The sequence below is a fragment of the Lontra canadensis genome, unplaced genomic scaffold (genome assembly GCF_010015895.1).
Source record: "Lontra canadensis isolate GAN:19392208 unplaced genomic scaffold, GSC_riverotter_1.0 scaffold30, whole genome shotgun sequence".
In the NCBI taxonomy this organism is placed as follows: Eukaryota; Metazoa; Chordata; class Mammalia; order Carnivora; family Mustelidae; genus Lontra; species Lontra canadensis.
In genome coordinates, this window is record NW_022631024.1 from 11,303,550 (window position 1) to 11,330,010 (window position 26,461).

The following is a 26,461-nucleotide window of genomic DNA, read 5'->3' on the forward strand; positions in this document are numbered from 1 at the left end:
TATTTTTCAGGGATTATCCTAGACTTCGTAAGTCATAACCTGTAATCTTAACAATACTGTAAGATCAGTATTGCCAACCTATTTTACAGAAAATGGAAAAGAGGCACAGAAAAAACCAAGGACACGATCAAGGTCATGTAAGTATCTTGTGACCTAATTGCTATTGAATATAAAGTGTTAATTTTCATTGCTCTGGAACTGTATATTTGATTCCAAAAGTTTAAAAGTATTTACTGGTGAACTCCAAAGGGCTAGCTTTTCTTGTAGGGGAAAATGAGATAACTTTGATCATTTCCCTCTATTTCATACCTTGATTGGATTTTTCTGATTTCCTTCTTACAGCGATTAGATTTTTTTCTCCCAGGAAATTATCTATTTAACGGATACTTTAAAACATCTTTAAAACTTCAAAATGGTACATAGTACCCTTTTTAAAGATCTCTTTTCTTCAACAAATACTCCTTGATCCTACCGACTAGACACTGTTCTAGGTGGTAGGAATACAGCAATAAACAAAACATAAAAAAAACAACAATCTGTTTTCCTGGAGCTGGCATTTAGAATGCGGGTGGAGGTGGCAGGTAGAGACCACAGTAAACAAAACAGTTATATAATATATAAGGTGACTAGTGCATATTACATATGGAAAAAGCACAGAGTATGGTTAGCAGCACAGACTTTACAATCAGATTGTTTAAATCCCAACTCAGCCACCTACTAGTTGTGTGACCTGGGGCAATTACTTAACCTTTCTTTGCCTTGATTTTCTTTTCTTTCTCTCTCTCTCTCTCTTTTTTTAAGATTTACTTATTTGACAGACAGAGATCACAAGTGGGCAGAGATGCAGGCAGAGAGACAGAGGGGGAAGCAGGCTCCTTGCCGAGCAGAGGGCCCGATGCGGGGCTCGATCCCAGGACTCTGGGATCATGACCTGAGCTGAAGGCAGAAGTTTTAAACCACTGAGTCACCCAGGTGCCCCTTTTTTAAGATTCTTGATTCATTTTTTTGAGAGAGAGAATTTGAGTGGTGGGGAGGGGCAGAGGGCAGAGAGAGAGAAGCAGGCTCTCCACTGATCAGGGAGCCCAAACTGGGGCTAGATTCCAGGACTCTGGAATCAAGACCTGAGCTGAAGGCAGACGCTTAACCAACTGAGCCACCCAGGTACCCCTGCCTTGGTTTTCTTATCAGTAAAATGGGAATAATAAAAGTAACACATCGGTTTCTGAGGATTAAATGTGTTAATGTTTGTAAAGTGCCTAAAATAGTGTATGACACTACACAGAAGCTAACTGTCAGGATCATTAAGGAAAAAATAAAGAGAGGTGGATAAAAAATAAAGGAGGCATGTGATTTTAAATAGGGCTACTAGGGAAGACCCTATTGAGAAGCTTCAACCTGTCAAACACCTGAAGAACAAAGTGGGTGTCTTTGGAAAAGGACTCAAGGCAGAGGGAAGAGACACAAAGATCCTAAGCAGCTGACAGCCATGTATGTTAGAGGCACAGCAAGGTCAATGTGGGTGAAGAGAACTGCTAGGAAGACTGGCAAGAGAAAAGCTCAGAGGTGCCTCCGAGGGGAGGAGGGGGCATGTGAGGGCAGATAACATGAAGCCTTCACTCTAGTGAGATGAGCGGCCTCTGGAGATTTTGAGTAGAGAAGGGACATAATCTGACGTACAGGCACACTCCACAGGGGAGCAAGGGCAGAAGGCAGGGAGCTGCTGCAATAGTTCAGGGCAGAGACAGCAACTGCACCAGCCAGGGTAAGGGGAGGGGAGGTGGTAAGATTCTGGGTGTATCTGTTACAGCCAAGAGGACTGCCTGAAATGGAAGTGGGGTGTGAGGGGAAAAGGAGGCAAATATGAAACCAAGGATTTGGGCTGGGGCAACTATAAAAGTGTGAAAATCATTAACTGCTCTGGGGAAAGCTGGAGATGGAAGAGGTCCAGGGACTCTGTCTTGGGCATGTGAAATTTGCAATCTCTATTAAAATTACCGATCAGAGATATGGAGTAGGTAGATTATATTTGAGTCTGCAGTAACAGCGAGTGGTCTGAGCTGGAGACAGGTTTGGAAACTGTCAGCGCAGAGATCATAACTGAAGTCATGAAACTAAATAAGGGCATCAAGTGAGTGAGTTGTAGCTGGAAAAGAAGAGCACAAAGACAGAGGCCAGGGACATTCCAATGACAGGAGCTCACAAAGATGTGGAAAAACCGCAGAAGAAACTGAGAAAATCAGCTGACTCCAGACTTCTTTTGCACCGAGGCAATCAAACAACTTGAATTTAGGTTTTAAAGATCTAATTCAGAGAAGAGGATCCCTGAGTGCAGCGTCTGCCTAAGATGGGAGTCTGATAAGAACCCGGCCCTGTTAAATTGGAATCCTAAATTTCATGTAAAGATGAGCCAAAACCAAACTTTTTACCTTCCTTCCCCCACAACCACTCCTCAAGGGGTCTGCAAGGAAAATTTTCTCAGTAGTGAACAGAGCAGAGACAAACAAAAATACAACAGTGCCTGAGGGTTGTAATTATAAGCTCCCCCTCTCATGTTTGCAGCTCAAATTCATACCATGAAGATAATCCTAAAAACATGGTCCCAACACAGTAATGTCTCCAGGTGATCACCAAAGCAGATACACACTATCTCTGGATGAAAATATCTTCATTCTAGGGCTCAGTGAATTTCCCACATCGTTTTAAGGATAATGAGAAGAAACTGATCAAATGTCATCAAGCATTCCAGAATACAAAAATACCAAAGGGTGTCTTTTGGCAGCAAAAGCAGACTTCAGGTATAAAAATTATCAGATAGATAATAAATAATAAAATGAGCATGCTTATTAAGTTTAAAGAAATAAAGAACAAACTCAAAAACAGAAAAGAGGAAACTATAAAAAAGTAATGGGTTATTTTAAAGGAACCAAACAGAACTTTTAGAAATAAGACATAACCAATATAAAACTCAATAAATTGGTTTAGAAGAAAGTTAATCACAGCTAAAGAAAGAATTTGTGAACTGAAAGACAGATCAAAGAAATTATCCAAATGTCAACATGATACACAAAAAGACAGAAAAATGTAGAAGAGAAGTTAAGAGATGTGGAAGACACAGAGAGAAGGCTGTGCTAATGAATATGCATGTATGATGAGTTCCAGAAGGGGGTGACAGAGACGCCAGGGTACCGCCAATGTCTGAAGAAATAATGGCTGAGAATTTTCCAGCAATAATGAAAAACTCCAACGTACAATTCAAGAAATCCAACAAATCCCAATAGGTTAAGTATAAAGAAATAAAATGTAGACATATCACAATATAATTGTAGATCACCAAAAAACAAAAAAAGAGAGAGAGAGAGAGACTATCTTTCAAAGTAGTAAAGAAGAAATGGAATGAGTGTGGCTGATTGGCAGAAGAGCTCTTACACACTCTGGTTAGGAAGGTGAATGCCTTAACAGACTGCGGCAATCTGCAGCCATCAGTCAAATACTTTTGGGGCTGTTTATAAATGTAAATATCCAATGTAAATATCATTGGTTTTTTGTTTGTTTGTTTGTTTGTTAAGATATTTTATTTATCCATTTGAGTGTGAGAGAGCACGAGAGGGGAGAAGGTCAGAGGGAGAACCAGACTCCCCATGGCGTTGGGAGCCTGATGCAGGACTTTATCCTGAGACTCCGGGATCATGACCTGAGCTGAAGGCAGTCGCTTAACCAACTGAGCCACACAGGCGCCCAAATATCACTGTTTTGAGAAATGCATAAGTCATGTTTGCTGGCAGAAATCCAGTTCTGTCACAAATATTTAAATATTCCATGGGTTTTCTTCTTCCAAAGAAAAGAAAGCAGAACTAAAAGAACTACAAGAACTAAAAGAACTAAAAGTCATTGCCCAGAATGACTGAGGGGTTTACTTAACACCTACGATACATGTTACACATACATACATGTTACACAGATCTTGGCATTTCAATCACTGTCTTTCGAAATGACGCTTAGACTAGCATGCAAAACTCCTCTTCCGCTAAGTGTTGAGAGAGTTTGGGCTTGGAGTGAGAATGGCTGCTGGAATCAATTAGGCAAAATACTTAAACTCCATAGGCAAAGGTTCCTCATCTACAGAATAAAGATAATAGTGCATATGTTTATTTAATCATTCAACACATATTACCAAGAATATTTTAAGTGTAAGGCGGTGGAGACATAAAGATCCATGAATATATAAACATAAACACACATACAGACTTTAGGAAAAACAAAGCATAGTGCTGATAGTCAGATCCTCACATTCCAAGCTGAAGAGTTGAATCTGCTCTGGTGAAAATGACCAGACCATGAAGAAAGACCTGAAGATACTGACATCAGAGATTACCCAACTAAGTGGTCCAACTAGATCATCACACCGAGCATCTCAGTGTGACAAGCTCTATGTACAACCTCAGAGATAACAATCATTGTGCTAGCTTCCTCTCTTAAATCTGAGGAAACAAACATTACGATCCCCTGAGGAAAGTCTCTATCATGAAATATATAGACAAAACCAAAGAGAAACAAATCAACGTAGAGGAAAAGATACCATGCAGGGAGAATTTTTAAATGATCATTGATATTTTCAAAGGTTAGAGAAGGTATGTCAACCAAGATGATTATATATGTGTATGCACATATGTCTTACAAACACACACAAATCTGTATCTTTATGAAAAAACATCCAAAAAACAAATGAGAAGTCTAACAGGTTAGAAGATAAAGGCAATGGAATTACCTAAAGAGCAAAAAGAGCAGGAGATGGAAAATAAAGGGCAAGACAGTTGGAGGACTAGACTAGACTAGACTAGACTAGAATTCCAATACAGGAATGACAGATGGTCCCAAGGTCCCAAAAGATAGAAAAGAGAAAATGGGGAAAGGAAATCAATGGAACAACTCAAGAAAATAGATGGAGTTTCCATGTTGAAAGCACTCGTGAGATACACGCCAAGCTGCATGAAAAAGCAAACCCAGACCAGGGCACCCTATTTAAGAAGTTGAAAACTTCTTAATGGAGTTTTCACCAGAGCTCAAACTGATGATCCTAGATGTTTCCAGAGTTTCCTAAGATTTAAAACAGGTCACATAAAAAAATCAAGAATGAGAATGCTTTTCTACCACTTAGGAAATCCTGCAAGCTAGAAAGCAATACAACAAACCCTTCCAAATTCTGAAGGGAAATAATTTCTAATCTCTACCAAAACCATCATTAAAGCATGAGGGTAAATTAAAGAACAACTGAAGACGTTCAAAATATTTTACCTCCTGTTTACCCTTCCTAGGAAGTTGCTCCTGGAGATGCTGCACCAAAATGAAAGCCAATGAAATGAGAGTCTAAGAGGAAGACAAACGGGATTTGGGAAACAGAGAAGAGATGAAGACTTCCCAAGATAATAATGAAATGAGGCTTGGGATGAGGTCTCTGTGAAGGGCACCATTCAGAGGCTCTGGGAGCGGGGAATAATTTGGTACCAAGAGAAAATTAAGAGACAGACACATCTGAAGAATCTGAAAGAAGAAGTAGGAGACTGGTGAGCAGATTGGGGGCTGAATCAATGCGATGTTCAGACAAAAACAAGGAACAACGTTACGTAATTGTTTGCTCCAGGGAAAGCAGGAAATTGCACAGGAAAGAAAACGTTTACTATACAGCTTGGATTTTAAACACATTTTCTAGTCATTATAATATAAGCACCAAATATTCAGTGAATCAAAATCATGTTAGAAGTCAAGGTAAAAGGTATAAAACTGTGAGCTGGGGATAGAAGAGGAAAGAGCTGAATTTTTTTTCCAGATTGGGATAGTGAGACATAATGCCTAAAACTGAACAATCAAGAAATATCAATACGATCCTGTTATTTAGAAAAATGATGGCTAAACACCCGAATAATCAGCTACAAAAGATGCAACTGGTGGCCTCTGGAAGAAGGCAAATGAGGGTAGGCCTTTTCGGTAATATGTGTGGGAACTTGCTGACTGAGGGGTCCCCACCCTGACACACACTGGAATTGCAATGACACCCAAGACCCACCTCAGCTCAAGCGACGCAGGACCACATGAGCTGGGGCCCAAGGATAGATAGTTTTGAGAAGGACCCGAATGTTTCTGATACATGGAAAGAGTTGAGAACTACAGCTTTAAACTACATGCATGACTTACTCCCATAAAAATAAAGAATATTTAAATGAAGAGATATACATGAAATGTTGGTACTTATATAAAGAAACATTAGCAAACATGTTCAGGAAACACAGCAAAACTGGCACTCAAGAAATAATACATCAGTCACAGAGTTCTTTCTCATTAGAAATGTGCAAAACGGTAATTTAAGACTTTTCACACATGCTCTGCGGGGGAGAAGTATATATCCGACAGCTTCATGTGTCAACACAGAGAATGCATACTTGATTTAGAGGTACTGAACAGTACTAATTTTTAAGAAGACCAAATTTGTCTGTGCCGTGCTCTACTTTGCCTGGTGCATAAATAAGTCTGTTCTGGACGATTTAATTTTTGAAAGGAGTGATACTCCACGTGCCATCAAAAGCAAACAGAAGAACCTTCTATTAATGCACCGTTATCCTCGGTGTCAGAATATTGAAATTTTGAGTTAAATCATGATATACTTTTAAGATAAATACATTTCCAATGATGCACAATGGTGTTTTTAAAAATCAGCATTCAGTACTCATTCTCTATCCAAACAGCACTTTGGAAAATAGCAGGGACGTACAATGAATGGTATTCTTGAGCCTATAAAAGGTGGTATCAAATATTATCCAATCAAGCTGACAGAAATTAATAGATGGCTAAAATACTCTAAATGCATGCTAGATCGTATTCAGTAGTACACTTGACCTGGTATAGCAAGCTATTTTTTCACACCACTAAACTGCAGCAAATGATTCCTTTTCATCGATGAGGACATTGAATGCTTCTTCTGAATTCTGTGAAGACATAAAATGCTTGGACTCTTCTGAGTTTACAGGTTCAAATAAGTTAGCCAATAAAGCTTTTCTTTCCTTCAGCGGCTTCCTACCCTCTCAAAAAGATTAAAAGCAACAACACACACATGATTTACTAAAGTATACAGCTAATTTTCCTAAAATTAAAAGTTGTAATGTCAAACTTGACAGAACAGGTAGCAGGATATATGTGAAAAATTTACAGTGGGTTGGATGCTCTGGAAATTCAGATACTAGGGCGCCTGGGTGGCTCAGTGGGTTAAGCCGCTGCCTTCGGCTCAGGTCATGATCTCAGGGTCCTGGGATCGAGTCCCGCATCGGGCTCTCTGCTCAACAGGGAGCCTGCTTCCCTTCCTCTCTCTCTGCCTGCCTCTCTGCCTGCTTGTGATCTCTGTCTGTCAAATAAATAAATAAAATCTTAAAAAAAAAAAAAAAAAAGAAAGAAATTCAGATACTACCTCTAAAACATAAAAATTGGATGGTAAACATATGCTTGGGATCATCTCTTGGCTAGTAGACATGTATTTCCATTGTTCTCCTGAAATAAGTCTACTAATATTTGCTTCTCCATCTAATTATATGAACACCCACAACAGAAATAGTTTTAATTGGCAGATCCGTGTTCCTAGCATATTTTTGAACATATTGCCAACTAATGAAATATTCCAAACACATACAAAGATTCTGTTTTCATTTTCCCATAAATTACTGTAGTTTGAATTCTAACTGCACTACGGGCAGTTTTTACACAGTCATTGAAAAACCACTGCTTCAATAGCAAAATATAAAACAAAGGCTTTTCGCTTTAAATCCCTGTTATTTATTTCAGCCTTCAGGGCCATCTTTTCTTACTTACTGTCACAAATTTAAAAAACAAATTAAGAGCATCTAAAACCATTTATGTTGATATTCAGACTGTAACAGTGTAAAATGGGATAGAAATTCCATGTAAACTCCAACAGCTCGGCGTATAAAAGGGGAAAAGTTTGAAAACTAGAAAATAAAATTTGCCCGTATCCTCCTACCTCTACAGAAGTAAGTTACTCTGGGTTATATAACAAAAATAAACCTCCCACCAGAGATCTTGGAAATCTTGAATTTTTTTTTCCTGCAGGAGAATTTATTATTTTCCACTGAGTGTCCATTCATGCGTTTTCTTCTTGTCTCTATTCATAGCACCAGATCCTGACTAGCATGCACAACCTCAAAAGAAAAGAAACACTAAATACAAACTGTGTAAAACGTTTGAAGAATAAAGCAAAATAAAAAGGCTGGGGTTAAGACTGCTTACCTTGGGATAGCGCCATAATGTCTAACACATACAGTGGTGCACGTAGAACTCACCTTGTATGCGACGCTGTTGGACGAATCCACAATAATAAACAGGGGCTTCCTCGTGAAAGGGTAGAGGTCTCCGGGATGAAGGCTAGGGAAACAACAACGGTAACAATGATTAACTGTGCAGCTGTACCAGCCAAGTCTCAGAAATCTTACTCCTCGGTTTGGTCTGCTCCCATCTCTTTTTCAACACAGCTTGGAGCAAGAAACAAAGATTAATTTGGCAAAAGACGAAACATGCCTATATCGACTGGAAGAGACAAGTTAGCAGTTTTAGATGGAAAAATATTCAGAGAGAACAATTATTCAGGAACATTCAAGCTAAAGAGAAGTCTACAGATTTAATGATGGACTAAACATAAAACAGGAAAACCTCACAAGTCAGCATGTAGGTGCTTGTTTAAAATAAGTTCCTTCTGGGGCACCTGGGTGGCTCAGTGGGTTAAAGCCTCTGCCTTCAGCTCAGGTCATGATCTCAGAGTCCTGGGATCGAGCCCTGCATCGGGCTCTCTGCTCAGCAGGGAGCCTGCTTCCCCCTTTCTCTCTGCCTGCCTCTCTGCCTACTTGTGATCTCTCTCTCTGTAAAATAAATAAATAAAATTAAAAAGAAAAACTCCTTCTAAGAAAATGTTCTGAAAACATAATGTGCTAACACAACCAGATTTGTACTGCAGTGAGTCTTTTAAAAATCTTCATTTATTTTAAAGATTCTTAATACATCATGCTACAATTTAATATTACATATACTAAGTAGAGGCTCCCCTTTTACTATCCATTATGATTCCTCTGGATATTTGCATCAGGATCAGCTGGGGTGCTTGTTAAACATACAGATTCACTGGCCCACAGAAGACCCACTGTCCCCAAGGTCTGAAGTCCAATAACAAACATTTGAGAACCGCTACTAAACAAGGTCACAATTTTGGTGTGTATCCTCTCTTTCTCATGGCCTACCAGACAACGTATGTATAAAATCTTAATATAATGTAAATATAAATAAAATGATGTGTCAATGAGCAACATCATCAAACCTTAATGGGTTTCGAATATGAGTTTTTCAAATATAAATCATTTATGACCAAGGTCAATGACAGCACCAATGTATGACTTGGAGGACTGTTAGATATTATAAACATAATTTGAAACACCTCCCTTCCTGCCCTCCTTCCCTCATTCTTTAATATGAACAGTTAACATTTTTCTGTAAAGTGCTATTCGAAATGCAGTTTCATACAAGTCCAGTCTCCTTTATAACCAGACGGCTATCCCTCAGCTGGAGAGAGTCTAGAGCCAATAATGGCCCAAGCAATGAATGTGCTGTATTTAGAAAAACAGCAAACTTTCATGGTGAAATTTACTTGAAATGATACAACTAAGTTCATTTATACTATATCAAACCAAAAGAACCGTATTTTAAAAAGCTTGTATTGGGGGCGCCTCGGTGGCTCAGTTGGTTAAGGGTCTGCCTTCAGCTCAGGTCATGATCCTGGAATCTTGGGATGGAGTCCCGAAACGGATTCCCTGCTCAGCTGGGAGTCTGCATCTCCCTCTTCCTCGACCCCTCCCCCACTCAAGTTCTCTCTGGCTCACTCTCTCTCTAATAAACTTAAAAAAAAAAAAAAAAGCCTGTATTAATGTTAACATGTATCATGTTCTGACATACTATTTATGTACATACTATTTATGTATACATGTACAGTTTCTTCCAACTTGAATGTAATTCTACTGACAAATCCCCAATGATTGAACAGGACCTGAAATATAATACTCAATGAAAATTTTAAAAATGAATGTCAGCCAAAAATTCTAATTTCCTAGGACACTCAGAGCCTGAAATATTGCTAGAACCCAAGTAAGTGTTCTTAATAGTAGCCTGAGGGAGTATTTCCAGTACTAGAAAAAACTCCCCAATTTACTTAGTATTTTCTAAGACAGAACTATAATTTTTATAACAGGGAGAGACACCAGAATACATACCAGTGCATTTCCTTGTGGGACTGATTTCGTTTGTGGATGGCATCTCCATTTATAATATCTCGGTTACTATTAGTAAGTACCCCTCCAAAATCATAAGGACCTATAAAAACAAAGGGAAGAATCCTAGACTTCAGTTGGAGAATGATACTGATCTGACGCTCATATGAATCTCTTACTGATACAAATGGAAGACAATTACAAAACATTTTAACCACTTTGAAATTTAACATTCTAGTTTAATGCAGTATTTAAATGATTTCAGCATGTTGCCTGTTTCAACATTTTAAAAAGTCATTTAATTATTCATCAGTTCTTCAAACAGAATAAAATGAGAAACAAGACAAGAATCTACTGTACCCCATTTTTCTGGGTAGTAAAAGGGATGGAGATCTGGGATGTTCAATATGATCTTTATATTTCAAGCAAAATTATATCTCAAATTCAATCAAATTATCTAAGAAAGAAAGTTGCAGAATTAAGTCCTAATAATTTCTTAAATGTAATTCTAAGTGAGCCACTAATTATAAAATTTAGGGAAAATTTTGAGGGGGACTTGAAAATTCTCATTGCAAAAACTTCATTTTTAGAAAAGAAATGCCAAATTTCAGTGTGTGAAAAACATCTGTTATTGTCTCTATTATGTTAGCACTGTACTTTTGGTTTTGAAGTCAGCCTTTTCTACTGGTCACACTGCTTAGCTGAACGCTTATCTAAATGAACTGTAACTGTGGGATGTTAGGAATCATCTCTCTCAAAGGGCCATTTAGTTAGTACCTGTTATACTTTGAAAAAGTTAAATAAGATCAGTATGTCAAAATGGGGGCATAGATTCAACAATACATGTTTAAAAACAAAGAAATAATTATTTACAAATAAAATTACTAACTTGATTACCAAAAAATTTAAAGCAATTTATGATCGTGTCACTTTTAACACTGTTACATTTTATTGCTTAAGAATCACTGCAATGAAAAGACTCAGATTCATTTTGCTTCTTTTTCATTTTACACTTTAAGAGGACCTATAAGTCATGCAAGGAAGATGGCAGGGACATGCATTGTATAAAGGAATGCAAATTTCAACAAACAGATGAAGAGGAAAATGTTAATAATGTTAAGAAAAAAAAAATTTTTTTTGTCCAAAGACTTAATTTCCTAATTTACATCCATGTTACTCATCTATTCTGATCAATTTCTTATATTCTGGACTCATATATTCTGGATAGTTTTAAGTTTTGATTCTGAAACAGCATCCCAATATTCTTCAGGTTGAATCCATAAAAACCAAAAAAAGGACAGAAACAAAATCATGACAAGGACTTGAACTTTCACAGTTACAAGAGTGCATTAATTTCTACCAAGACTTTTAGCCACAATGAAGCCGCTAACCAGATTTCCCTTTGCCCTAAAGGCCCAGAAAAACTCAGTGATGTGAAGCAGAACAGGAGGCTTGGTTATTCCATATATATTTAAATATATATGTGCCTTTGGCAAACTTGATAGTGAGGCATGCATTTAGTATTCGAATTTGCTGGTGATCTGTGGACTTCAAAGTATAATATTGCAACTTAAATAAAGCAGATAGGGGTATCTACAAGACTGCCAATTCATCAAAAGGACCAGGTTTCAAATATGGAAGCCTCTCTGGAAAGCTTGGGATGGTCTGTGGGCTACGGGCCATCGTCTTGTAGAAAATAAAGAGAATTCAAGCCCTGCTCACAACAGGGAGCATTCCTTTATTGTACCTTCACTATCAGCACGACCTGTGGGGAAGACGCCAGTGGCTGACAGGTAAATCAGAAGCACACTATTGGCGGGCAGTTCCTGCAATTAAAGAAAATCACATACACCAAACAACAAACGGTTTCATTGAACATCCTGACATTTTCAAGTTAAAGGGACAATAAGAACCTAGTTCAACGTAATGCCATCTTCTCCAGGAGTTCAAGCACTCTTGCAGGTTCCAACTCATAACTGCTCAGGCAACAAAGAATCATTACAAATCAATAATCTATTACTATTGCCCAAAGTTTTGAATTCATTCTCTGCTTCGAAAACCTTGTCATTTAGAGAATGGTCTCTGCAAACCTTGAAATGGAGAAGTAAGGATCCCGGCCATAGGTCTAAAAGACCAACTCCTGCCCATGGCTTTCTCTGCATAAGCGCTGGCAGGAATCCCCTACTTCTCACAGTTCTTTCAGACCTTCAGATGGCCACAGTGCTCCCCAGAGCTCCCTGAGCACACAACATGCCTGTGCAATCTGACCATTATGCCCAAAGTACTTTAGTAATAAAACCTGGAGAAAGGAGAATGATGATTAGTCCGTATTCTCGTTAATTAACGGTAAGGAAGAGTCATAACATGATAAGCAATTTCTGTTCCAAATAGATGTGATCAGATATTCTGAAGCAGTTTTCAATTTCATATTTCATCAAAATTCTTGACTCAAAGATTCAAAGAAAAGAGTGACTCTCAGATTTTACTCAGGGCACACTTTTCTCATATAGTAAAGAGTATTGGATCATATATACCTTAAAAGATGCTGCTAAGAATGTGTATAGTTGACTGAAGGTTGGTTTGTAGAGCAGATACTTGTGGGGGTTTTCTCGTCTGGTAGGCTTATCAGCCGATTCCTATATTTACACACAGAAAACAAGACACATACGAGCTGTATTTGACTGATGAATTATCAATGCCTTTTTTTATGATCCTCTTCATCAAATAGCTTTTTTTTTTTACTCCATGTTACTATTATTGTACTTATCTCTCCTGTATCTCAAGAGAATTCTCTATTTACATGCATAGCATTTGTTGAGTAACAGCATTCCCTGAGGAGCAGAGGCAGAAACAGTGTTACTGAAATTGCAAATGTAGAGAGAAGATCACCTGCATTCCTGGTTTATTCATCTGGGAGGCTAAGTTCATTGGCTCCCTTTCCAGGGCTTGTAACATCCGGAACATGTCCACAGTTAGTTCACTAAACTTAACCTGCAAGGAAAACAAACCTGACCATGAATGCAACACAGACCCAGAAGCCTCTGACCATCATAGTACCTCTGACATTCATGCGTACTTGATGACATTGGATAATTTTATTCCCCAGTGTTTTATTATAAAACATTTCCAAAGACAGAAAACTAAAAGAATTGTACAGTAATACCCAGAGCGCATCACCTAGATCCTATACCATTAACATTTTCTTTATTTATGTTACCACGTATCTCTCCATTTATTTATATTTCTGTCAATCCATCAACTTCCTCAGGTATTTTCAGAAACATGAAAAGCAGTCATCTAAACAAAAAGACCTACATTAGGTCCTTCAAAACATGCTAACTTTTGGCAAAACAGCCTGCTAGAAAATGGCTATGGCCATATTTCAAAACCTCATCAATACATTTTGGCTCTATATGATGTTTAAGGGTGCAGCCATCTCAGTTTTGAATAAAACGTCTATAGAACTTCAGGGAGGCAATGTGTTGTTTTAAAAAAAACATTTTTTTTTTTTTTTAAATCATGCTAAGTGTACTCTTTAATCCCCATCACCTATATCACCCATCCTCCTACCTGTCTCTCCTCAGGTAACCATCAGTTTTTCTCTACAGTTAAGAGTCTGTTTCTTGGTTTGTCTCTCTTTTCCCTCTGCTCATTTGTTTTGTTACTTAAATTCTACATATAAGTGAAATCCTATGGTATTTGTCCTTCTCTGACCTACTTTGCTTAGCATTATACTCTCTAGCTCTACCCATGTTGTTGCAAATGGCAAGATTTCACGGCTTTTTAAGGCTGAATAATATTCCATTATACAGATATACACAGAGAGAGAGAGACAGAGAACCTCTTCTTTATCCATTCATCTATCAGTGCACACTTGGGCTGCTTCCACAGTTTGGCTAGAAATAATCCTACAGCAAACATAGGGGTGCATGTATCCCTTTGAATATGTGTTTTTTTATTTTTGAGGTAAATACCCAGTACTGCAATTACTAGATCATAGGGTAGTTCTGTATTTTTAACTTTTTGAGGAACCTCCACACTGTTTTCCACAGTGGCTGCACCAGTTTGCATTCCCACCAACAGTGCAAGAGGGTTCCTTTTTCTCTACATCCTTGCCAACATTTGTTGATTCTTGAGTTTTTTTAATTTAGCCATTCTGACTGATGTGAAGGGAGGAATATCTCATTTTGGTTTTGATTTACATTTCCTTGATGATGAGTGATGTTGAGCATCTTTTCATGTGTCTGTTGGCCATCTGGTTGTCTCTACTGGAGACACTGTTAATGTCTTCTGACCATAAGCAAGCAATTTTTTAATTTAAATTAAATTTGCAAATTAATTGCTCTTTTAAAAAAGATTTTATTTATTTATTTGTCACAGAGAGCACAAGCAGAGGGAGCAGGAGGCAGAGCAGGCAGAGGGAAAAGCAGACTCCCTGCTGAGCAGGGAACCCAATACGGGACTGGATCCTAGGACCCCGGGATCATGACTTGAGCTGAAGGGGGCCGCTTAACCAACTGAGCCACCCAAGCATCCTGCAAATTAATAGCTTTTAAAGTCAAAATTGGAGAAATACTAGAAAAAGTTACCAATAACAAAAATGAAAGGTGTGCGGGAAGGATCCAATATTTAAACTTGTGTAAATAATGCATACAAAAAAATGTATTCACTGGACACATTTCTGATATTCCATAATTTCCAGTAAATTTACATTTCTAGTACATTAAATCCTTACCATCGTGGAACTATTCTATCATGAAAAAATATTTTATATTGGCTGTGATGAATATACTTAAAAATAATTCTTCCTCCCTTTGTCTGACTGTAAAAGTAATATGCGGATTTAGAAAGTTATAAAGAAGAAAATAGGGGTGCCTGGGAGGCTCAGTTGGTTAAACGTCTGACTCTTGGTTTCAGGTCACGTTGTGATTTCAGGGTCGTGGGCTTGAGCCCTGCGTGGGGGCTCCACACTCAGTGGGGAGTCCGCTGCAGATTCTCTCTCTCCTCTCCCTCTGCCCTTCCTGCTTGCTCACACATACTCTCTCTCAAAATAAATGAATAAATCTTTAAAAAAATTTTAAATAAAGTTAAGCTTTAAAACAGCAGAAAATAAATCACCTATCATTCTGTTACCCAGAGATAAACCCTTTAGGAGTGGTAAATTTCCTCCTAGTCTTTTTGCCTGTACATATATGCATACAGACATTTTAACATATGTGAAATAATTCTGTTTACACAGCTCTATTCCAAGTTTATTTTCACTTACCATACCATGAGTGTGTCTACCTCTGCAATGAAAAATCCTAAACCTATAAATGTCTGTAATACCGTCCATACGGACATGGCATAATTGAATTAACCATTTCCTCACAAATGGATTTAGGATATTTATAAGGAAAGTCATTGTGTAATAAAAATCTATAATTCTTTAATAATAGGAAAGCATTATTTTTCTAAGTGAATTTTTAGTATAATTCCTTCACCATACTTTACCTGGTTATTGCAATTACCAATAATGAGTGCGTCAGCCAGAGACAACTGTCCCACAATCATGCCCTGTTCCAGCAACGGGGCTCCTGTTTCAGCGAGGCGATTAGATGTGATAACAATGGTATTGTCATCATTCAGTACCATCACTGGGTCCGCCTGGAGAAAAAAAGCAGTAAGTAGTTGATAGACAAGACACAATGTCAGTATATATTGTGTGATATATACACACAGTAAAAATGCCTATTATCCGTGATTACACAATCATCCTTGTCAAAAGCTGACCTCAATGAAAGCTGCTACTTCTTGAAGCACCAGGTTCCACTCCACTTGATCTTCTGTATTAAAGCGGTGAGTATAGTCTTCAATTTCATCTGACAATTCCTAATTTTAAAATATCACAAAGAAAAATGATTATAGGAAAAATACACATAAAAATAGGTTGCTATATTATACCATATTCTTTACAGAAATTGATATAGTTAAGAAGCTTGATTATTATCAACATATAGTCCCATTTATAGCCAAATAGTCCCAATATAATAGTACCAATTATAGCCAAAAACAAAGAAAACTGCTTTATTTTGCTTTAAGACTCCAGAATAATACACACCAGTAAGATCTTCATAGAGATCCAGAGTAACTCATATTTAATCAATGCTACATCAACACTTAATTTATTAAAAGAAGATTCTTAGAAGTAAAACCCCCAATTTTTAATACTTGGAAAAAAATGAAGACTGTCTAGATGATTTTCATTGGATTTATATCATAGTGTGTTTTGGGAAGAGTCTTATTAGCAACTAGAGATGGAAGAAGACAGAGAAGGACCTGGCAAAACTAACATGTTCTGGGGCGCCTGGGTGGCTCAATGGGTTATGCGTCTGCCTTTGATTCAGGTCATGACCTTCGGGTCCTGGGATCGAGCCCTGCATGGGGAGGCGGGGGTTCCTGCTCAGGTCCCCCATCCCTCTGCCCCTTCCCCTACTTGTACTCTTTCTCTCTCTTGTTCAAATAAAACACACACACACACACACACACACACACACAAAACCCACAAAAAACTAGCATGTTCTAGTTGAGTACCAAAAATTAGGAAGCACACCACTGGAAGGACTGACTAAATACAGAGTGCAACCAGAATGGGGTATGCAGTAACTACAGATATGGAGTGAATTTTGGGTACGGTTACCTCCTAATTACCTCAGCTAATGAAGGAGAGTGAGGCAGACAGAGCAAAAGGATGGGAAGACCAAAACTCATTCACAATACCTTTGTAAAACATTATATGCTTATTCTTGACCTAACTTTTCAATTATTTTCTCTTTTTTTTTTTTTAAGCTTTTTTTTTTTTTTTAAGATTTTATTTATTAATTTGACAGAGACAGATCACAAGTAGGCAGAGAGGCAGGCAGAGAGAGAGAGAGAGGGAAGCAGGCTCTCTGCTGAGCAGAGAGCCCGATGTGGGACTCGATCCCAGGACCCTGAGATCATGACCTGAGCCGAAGGCAGCGGCTTAACCCACTGAGCCACCCAGGTGCCCCAATTATTTTCTCTTAAACCAAGTATTTTACCTTTGGTTTGCATTTCTCGACCACCCATTGATGGGTGGTGAAATGTAAAACATGCTTAAGGGACAAAAGCAAGGAATTAAGAGAAATATCTCTGGCTAGTTGTATCAGAAATATGGAGAGAGCAGGAAAATCCTTTTAGCACTGCCCTTGTCCAAAGCTACTATACTTTGAATGCTGTACTGTTTTAAATATATTAAAATTATTTTTTACCCTACTTTTTTAAGTCTACTTTTGAGAAACAAAATTATCCATACACAATTACAGCCTAGGATTTTAACAATTTTAAAGCACACTTACCTTCACCAAATCCTTCACAACATCCATTTTGTTAAGCAGAAGACAAACTACAATAAACCTTGCGTAGTATCGTAGCTTCTTAACAACCAACTCAGGTCTATGGCAGAGAAAGAGGAAGTTAACTCATTAGACTCAAAAAAGAAAACACGCTCTTTGATTTTTCCAGCTCTCTGGCAGCTTTTAAACTCTTTTAGATATTATTTTGCACAGTTACAACTATTTCTGCACATAACCTATAGTCGCATTTAAACACGTTCCTTACTCATAGATTCCTTACTTTCATTCATATATTCATTCATTAAACAAATACCCACGGGAAACTTAAATGCCTTAGGCACTCTGCTAGAAGAATGATTAAAACAAACTACAGACATGGCCCCCTCTTCACAAATCTCAGAGACAGGAAGCTACCTACAACATAGTGTATACAGATAAACACAATGACAGAATAAATACAACAACAGGAAGACTAAAGGATGCTATCTGAGCCCACAGAGGAGGGTTCCTAGCGAGAGTGATGTTGTGGTAGAAGAAGACAACCGAAGGAAAATAGGAGGTGAAAAGAGTTCCAGGAAGAACATTTTTTGTTTTGAAATCTTATTTTCTGGTATTAATATAATCAAACCCAGTTTTCTTATGCTTACTGCTTGTATGCCATATCTTGTATCCTCGTCTTTCAAGTACCTGTGTCTTTTCACGTTAGCCGGTATTTTGTAGGCAATATTTAGTTAGCTTTTTTTATCCAGACAGTCTCTGCCTCACAGACTCAGGAAGTTGGACCGTTTACATTTTATCTGTTACTTTGGTTGGGTTTGCATCTCCCACTGGGCTGTCTGTTTTCTATTTGCCCATCCTGTATTTGTTTTCTAGTGCTCCTTTCTTGCTTTCTTTCCAGCTCATCAAATATATTTTACTGCTCTATTTTATGTCCTCTGTCAGTTTCCTACTTATACCTCTTTCCTTACTATTCTTTTAGTGGTTGCTACGAGTAAATGATCAAAGGCTATTTACCATCAATATTGTACCTCTTCACACTTGACCCTTTATACTCATCCCTTATCAACTCAAACTCGGTATTTCCGATTTCCACAGCCTCCGTTACAATTGTAATAATCTTACAACAGCATATTTTTTATATGCTGGACGTTTTCCATGAGAAAATTTGTAAAAATTCCTCTTTGACCCATGAATTATTTAGAAAGGTGTCTACTAATTGATATATTTATTGATTTTTTAAAAATTATGTTGTCATTCTTAATTTTTAATGGCACTGGACCATGGTTAGACATCCTACACTTGAAAATCATTGAAATGTGTTTTATGTCAGGTTTAAGTCAATTTCACAAGTTTCATTTAAGCTTGAAAATTATGTGCATTTGCGTATTGTTGGAGTTTTAAGCACATTAGAACAAGTTTTTAATTATGTTATTCAAACCTCAGTTTTTGGTTTTCTTTTTTTTAAAGATTTTATTTATTTATTTGACAGACAGAGATCACATTCAGGGGGAAGCAGGCTCCCCGCTGAGCAGAGAGCCTGATACAGGACACGATCCCAGGACCCTGAGATCACGACCCGAGCCGAAGGCAGAGGCTTAACCACTGAGCCACCCAGGTGCCCCAGTTTTTGGTTTTCTTGATAAATGATTAAATATGGTATATGAAAAATCTTCTTGTATATTGATTGGATCATTTATCAATTTCTTCCATAAAATATGCCACTTTTTGCTTACTATAATATTACATTATTGGGCATATCCAAGTTTAGAATTTTTTTTTTTGAGTTGTTCCTTGTACCAGTATGAAGTAAACCTCTATCTTTAATAATGCTCCCTGCCTTAAATATAGTGGCATTTCTTCCCTCTGCTATCTATTTTATCTTTTCCTGTACCTTGTATCTTTGGAGGATCTCTTATAAACACTTATATTATTGGATTTTCCTTTAAAAGGCATACTGATAATCTCTGACTTTTATTAGGAAGTTTAGATCACTTTCATTTACTATGAGTACCAATGTACTTGTACTTATTTCTACTTTAGTCTTTTGTGCTAATTATACTTTAGTGTGTATTCCTTTCCTAGATTTTATTATAAAGATCATACATCATAATTTTATTTTTTACTTTCTTCCCCTCTACCTGTTTTGAAGTTATACATTTTCTTTATGTTCTTTAAAATATTTTTGTTAATTATTTATTTTTTTAATTTTTTAAAAAAGATTATTTATTTGACAGAGAGAGAGAGATCACAAGTAGGCAGAGAGCTAGGCAGAGAGAGAGAGGGGGAAGCAAGCTCCCTGCTGAGCAGAGAGCCCCATGCGGGTCTCGATCCCAGGGCCCTGAGATCATGACCTGAGCTGAAGGCAGAGGCTTAACCCACTGAGCCTCCCAGGTGCCCCTATTTTTGTTAATATTTTAATAAGCAAACTTTACTGACTCTAAGCTTCTTCTGGATGATAAATGGATGTTATCGGTATGGTTTAGTTCTTTACTTTCTTCTTTCATGTTATTGTTGTCCAGAATTTGGCCCCATTTTATCTCAATAACCTCAATTAGCCATTAATATAATGACCACTGTCTTATGAAGCCTTTGATATTTTAGGAAACACAGGGATAACTTTTTTCTTACCAATCCTTGTAAATTACCTCTTCCTTCCAGTTTCAATTTTCCTCTTTCTGAAGAAATCCATAGTCGTTCTCTTACATCACCAGAACTAACCACCCTCCTACAAGGTTGTCCTGGCACTGGTCACAGGGTTAATGACCTGAGGATTCCCCTTACTTTCTTTACAGCTAAACTGTCCATTTAAAAGGAAGGCTGAGGGGCACCTGGGTGGCTCAGTGGGTTAAGCATCTGCCTTCAGTTCAGGTCATGATCCTAGGGCCCTGGGATCATGCCCCATGTGGGGCTCCCTGGTCAGTGGGAAGCTTGCTTTCCCCTCTTCTCCCTGCTCATGCTCTAGCTCACCATCTCTTTCTTTCTAATAAATAAATAAATAAATAAATGAAACCTTAAAAAAAAAAAAAAAGACAGTTGATCTGTTTATCCAGCATCTCTAGGTTATTTTGGATGCAGTTATTTTTTATTGTTTAGCCTACCACATTAACAAAGTGGAATTCAAACAGGAGGAAAATTTGTAGGAGGATGATGTTCATTCATAGCTGAAATATTAATAAGCAAATTCCTTTAATTTTTTGATAAAGATAAAACAGGTTCTGTGGATTTGTATCATATCACACAATTATGTAACACAGATTACACAAACACATATTGAACCAGGCATTGGCAAATTTTTGCAAATGGCCAGACAGTAAATGTTTTAGGCTTTGTAGGCACATACGGTGCTCATAGTGTATCTACCTTTTCTTTTTTTCACTGCACTTCAAAAATGTAAAAAGGATCCTAAGCTAGCAGACAGTTCCCAAACAGCCGTGCCATCCCTGTATTACATGAACACACAGCAGTAGATGGATGTGTTCTGTTGTGGAAACCACTGCGTCGAACTGAGCAGAGGGCAGGTAAATAAGTCAGGGCTATCCATTCATACACACGAGAGGCTACCCCAGTCAAGCCCCAAAAACCTCAATAGCCCACAGCCCCACTGTCTGAAAACACATCAAACTGCAGAAGGAAAATATCCTATGAACCACAGCAGGAAGGTCCACTTCAAGTCCTCCCGACACACACCACTACTAGAAGGTCCTCAAGATTAGATTCAAGGTTCCCATGATGGAAAAAGTCCATTATGTCACCCCAACAGCTGACATCATGATTCTCCTGACAAAGTTCTTCTGGTACTCCAGAGCTGTAGCTTTGTCCAGCCTGCCAGGCCCACTACTTCTAAGATACTGACCTCTATACATTTGCCCGAGAAACAGTCTTCCCATGTGGCAAACTGCCACATGGCCCCAACCTCTGCGTACTCAGAAACTTCTTCCTCTCCACATTGAACTCTGACCAGGTCAGCCTCAGCCATTTGCAAAGCCAGGGTCAGTGGCTCCCAGGGCAAATGATTATGCAGTAACATCTCCCCTACTAAACACGATGATGATGGAATGAGACATTTTCATGTGTTGCTCTTGGTGATCGCTGGAATGTACCATTCCTTCTGGCTCTAACACAGTCCTTAGGTACTGAGACAATGCAGAGAGAACTTGCCCCTTTGAGGAGAGATTTTTGCTTTTAAAGGAACTACGAAATTGTGCAATACTCTCTTAGTTTTAATCAACCAGCTGTTCACTTTATTTTATTTTTTATTTAAATTCAATTTAGTTAACATATACTGTATTATTAACTTCAGGAATAGAATTTAGTGATTCATGAGTTTCATGCAACACCAATGCTCCTTGTATCAAGTGCCTTCCTAATGCCCAGCAACCCTCAGTTTATTTCCTAGACTTAAGAGTCTCTTATGGTTTGCCTCCCTCTCAGTTTTCATCTTATTTTATTAATACAATGGAATATAACCCAGCCATCAAAAAAAGAATGAAATCTTGCCATTTGCAAAGACATGGATGGAACTAGAGGGTATTATGCTAAACCGGCTGTTCATTTTAGGATCTATTAGCAAACTACCTTGGCTGTCTTACCTACCAAAATCATCCTTCCTAAGGTACAGGGAACAAGGTCAAGATTTTGTATATGGATCGTCCTTTCATTCTAATTTAGTGGCCTCAGGCAAGAGATTTGTCATACTGGTTATAAATAATCCTACCTCAAATAAATAAATAAATAAATAAATAAATAAATAATCAATCCTACCTCTGTTCATCTGCCTTGCTCTAGGAGGCAGCACAGGAAAATCATTCATATGGGGTATTTGCTATTAGGATAGAAAAGGATTTTAATAAAGGAAACTGGTTTTAAGCCAAAGGGCCAATTTCCCTTTGAGCGAATTAGAAAATGCAGAAGAGTGAATTATACAAGGTATTTCATTATTGCTTAAAATGGTTCTTTCCTTGGGGCACCTGGGTGGCTCAGTTGGTTAAATGTCTGCCTTTGGCTCAGGTCCTGATCTCCAGGTCCTGGGATCCAGCCCTGCACAGGGTTCCTGCTCATCAGGGAGCCTGCTCCTCCTTCTCCCTCTGCCCCTCCCCCTGCTCCTGCTGTCTCTCTCTCAAATGAATAAATAAAATCTTTAAAAAAAAATGGTTCTTTCCTTATATGTATTTTCATACTGAAAGATATTCATTACATAGCCCCTTTGCATATTTTTAGAAATAAAATTTATCTCACCATGAATTCAAATTGTACAATATGAATACAAAAATTGGGGGGAGGGGTTCTGAGGAAATAGATCTGTAGTGAGAATAAGTGAGGTAAGCCATGAGAAAATCTGAAGGAGAGGCAGGTAACTGATGGAACTTTTGATGGAAGAACGAAGCACAGGGATGATTCTGGGGAAAACGGAGAATCCAGCAACTGCGTGCCTTCGTTGTATCAAGCAAACTCCTTTGCACAAGCCTGAACAAGACCTGCTGGGGAATGAAGGGGATTTACAGGAGTGGGGCTTTCCAAAAAATACTGCTGTTTAGCCAGAAAGCTTTATGATAGCCAACCATAAAGTGTTCTCTAGAAAAATATGTCAAAATTATGTTCTTGTCTACTGGTAAGAGAATATAATCTTTTCACTATATAACAACTGTGAGCTCTGCTGCCGGCAGTAGAGAGAACATTCAGATCTTCTATGCCTGAGCTTTCTCTTCCAACAATTCCTGGAATACTAATAACAGAAATTCTCCAGCTGAACCCTGATTCCTTCAGCAATTATGTCTTCCCCTGGAATTAATAATATCACAGTCTACCTGTACCCCAAATATGTCTGTAACTTCCATAAGGAGATAATCCTCTGAAAGGAAAAGAGAACACATGTAAACCTTCTTCTCTTCTTTTCTCTTCTCCCACCCAAGCATCTATACCACTGCCAAATACAAAACATGTGGCTCAACAGATTACCGTCGGGAATGAATAAATTCTGTGTGATTTTTTTTTTTCTTACAGTGGAGCTACACCACTGTAACATATCCAGTTTATATAAGACAATGTAAACAGTTTTAGTGGCCTTTTCTTTAGTCCCACCCACAGCTGTCAGCAGCCTTTTGAATGTATATGAATTCAAATTATACAGGATAACAAGAACAAAGGCTATCCACTAAGCCTCACTTTGGAATTGTTTCATTTCTTTTTGAAACTTTGTGAGTCTCCAATCTCTCATTAAGAAATAATCAACCCCTCCTTCATGCTCTGATTTCTCCCAGGTACTAGGACATCTGTTGTTACATCTATGAAATTTATTGCTTTTAGGTAACATAGGTCTGTATGCTTCAGAAGGCCTAATATATTGTAAGGTGCTCAATAAAGTCCATTTAAATTAATAAAAGTTATAAACAAATATGTGCTTCTTTGCATAATTTCCACACAGGCTAAAAATTCTGAGTGTTTTATCTCCTCTCTAAAAACATTGTAGGTGCATACCTGTCCTCTTTATTGACTTGAGAATAATATGATCTCTGTCTGATTGCAGAATAGAAGGAGAAAGCTTCATTCAGATAGCTGGTCTCAGATGTGCGTAGGCTATGAGGAAAAAAAAAATCCTTAAATTTGACAGTGTCTCAAAATCTTCATGATGAATACTTGTTTTATTCTTCCTCAATTCCTCTACACGAGGGGATGGGAAGGACTATCCTAAATTTGCAATCAACAAAGCAATAATCTTAATACCCTTACAATGGGTAAAAATAACGAAAAGGTAAAAAAAAAAACAAAACACAAAAACCTCCCCACTGCTCCCAAGCCTTTTTTGATGGCAATCCAAAGTACACATTATTCTCATTCTTTGAAAGGATTCTCCAAACAGCATTCCACCCAGTTACATCTTTCCACCAGACCTTTCATGGCCTTCCCCAAATCCATACAGAGTCACTTGTCCTTTGGCTCATTTCTTCAGTTTCTCATAGGACTCAAAAATGGACTAATCCGTATTACTCTTCAGAGGATGCTGATGAATCTGGTTCTCTGTTTAACATTTTTAGTTTTACAAGAGACTTCTTAAGAAAATATTCTACCTGAAAGAGTGATTTTAATGGGGGAATGTTGGATGGTGTGCCAAGAGACAGGAAGAGGAAGAAATTCCATATGGTCCAAGCTTTTTATGGTATACCCAATACTCAATGAGATTTAGATTCCGAAAAGGAATTATCTTCTTTCCTTGACTCATCATTAAGGATCTCATATCATCAGTGAGATTTATCTGCTTCATGTAACCTTTTAGATATGTCCTACAAATATGAGTTTTAAAGTATTCCCCCGAAAACCACTCATTCAAACACATAGTTATGATATGATCAAGATTTAAGTGAAGCCATTAAGAACTATAAATTCATTTCATATTTATGATTTATCTCAAACCAAGATCACGAGCATTTAAGTTATAAATGAGTCTGCCCAAATGAACTGTTAGGAAGGCAAGCCTTTGAAGCAAATAATGTTACTTGGATTATGGAAGATCATTTCATAATACTATTTTGATCACTACGATCTGGGGTTCATTTGTAATGCCTTAGTTTTCCCTCCTACCAAGTAAGTATATTATGCATACTTCTGCATGCTGTGTTTAAATCAGGACAATGCTTTATTTTTTCCATATGTAATTCACTTACTAATAATGGTAGTATAGCTGCCCAATCTTAGAAGCAATTTCCCCTATTTGCCACCGCTTCAAGCCATACCGATTATCCAAGACTTGTCTGTTTTACATAGGAGATAAGAAAATAGAAATAAGAGACTATAAATTCCAAAAATAACCAAATCTGTAAATTTAATAGGATAAAATACCACCCAATTCAGCATGAAATTCTGAATTCATGAATTCAAATTCATGAATTTTTCATGAGATTTCAACATCATTCAATTAAATTAAAAAAGCATGTATTAAATGTCTACCTAAAGTATGCTGAAATATGAAAAGAAATTTCTTTGAGCTATGCTCACGAAAATTAAAAGCAACAACCTCCCCCCAAAACAGCTTTGACCAAATAAACAACACCTATTTTAGAATGAAACCATGCATCAAGCCTACCTATGTTAATCTGAACCACTTCAGATTTAACACTCTCTTTAAAGATCAGATGATAACATTACATGTTAAAAACTTAATAGGAAAAAAATCTATTTATTTTCCTTTGTGTCATGAAGATGAACTATATTAAAATGCACCAAGAGATAAAGCGTACTGAGGTAGTAAAGGTCAAAACTGGAACTAACATAAACTGGCCCTTCACTCTCCTGTAACTGTAAAATTCCTTTACCGATGCTGCTGCTGGAACTTCCAGAGTTTGGTGTAAACATCGAAAGTTCTTCCAAAATAGGACTGCCACTGCTTCTGCCCATATTGTGGCAAATCTCTGTAATGACAAACAAACACGTATTACTTTTAAAACTCCTAGGCTATTTGGAAATTAAGACTCGTGATGGTATAAACTAGAGAGATTTAAAGCATCTGCATTCAGGCTTTCTTTTTCTTTTTTAAGATTTTATTTATTTGACAGAGAGAGACACAGTGAGAGAGGGAACACAAACAGTGGGAAAGGGAGAGGGAGAAGCAGGCTCCCCGCCGAGCAGGAAGCCTGATGTGGGGCTTGATCCCATGACCCGGGGATCATGACCTGAGCAGAAGGCATCTGCCTTCGACTGAGCCACCCAGGCGCCCCTCAGGCTTTCTTTTTTTAAAAAGTTGTAATTTTGGGGGCACCTGGGTGGCTCAGTGGGTTAAGCCTCTGCCTTTGGCTCAGGTTATGATCT

General features: G+C 37.8%; 1 protein-coding gene across 9 annotated transcripts in view; it reads right to left on the minus strand.

Moving 5' to 3' along the window:
- The window catches only part of SCAI (suppressor of cancer cell invasion), a 129,895-nt gene that overhangs the window by 21,415 nt on the left and 82,019 nt on the right, over window positions 1-26,461 (minus strand). For 8 of the 9 annotated variants that reach the window (XR_004383676.1, XR_004383675.1, XM_032865839.1 and 5 more), the window contains 11 exons: window positions 25,969-26,064; window positions 25,321-25,407; window positions 24,137-24,235; window positions 17,666-17,762; window positions 16,080-16,178; window positions 15,801-15,953; window positions 13,197-13,298; window positions 12,842-12,943; window positions 12,055-12,133; window positions 10,311-10,410; window positions 8,340-8,421 (listed from right to left, as the gene is read on the minus strand). Coding sequence is in view for 7 of the 9 variants with exons in the window: in XM_032865839.1 (XP_032721730.1) it covers window positions 8,340-8,421; window positions 10,311-10,410; window positions 12,055-12,133; window positions 12,842-12,943; window positions 13,197-13,298; window positions 15,801-15,953; window positions 16,080-16,178; window positions 17,666-17,762; window positions 24,137-24,235; window positions 25,321-25,407; window positions 25,969-26,064 (1,096 nt within the window). In the remaining 2 variants the exon portion in view is untranslated. The remainder of the gene's footprint in view (window positions 1-8,339; window positions 8,422-10,310; window positions 10,411-12,054; window positions 12,134-12,841; window positions 12,944-13,196; window positions 13,299-15,800; window positions 15,954-16,079; window positions 16,179-17,665; window positions 17,763-24,136; window positions 24,236-25,320; window positions 25,408-25,968; window positions 26,065-26,461) is intronic. The other variant, XM_032865840.1, reaches the window with a different exon arrangement.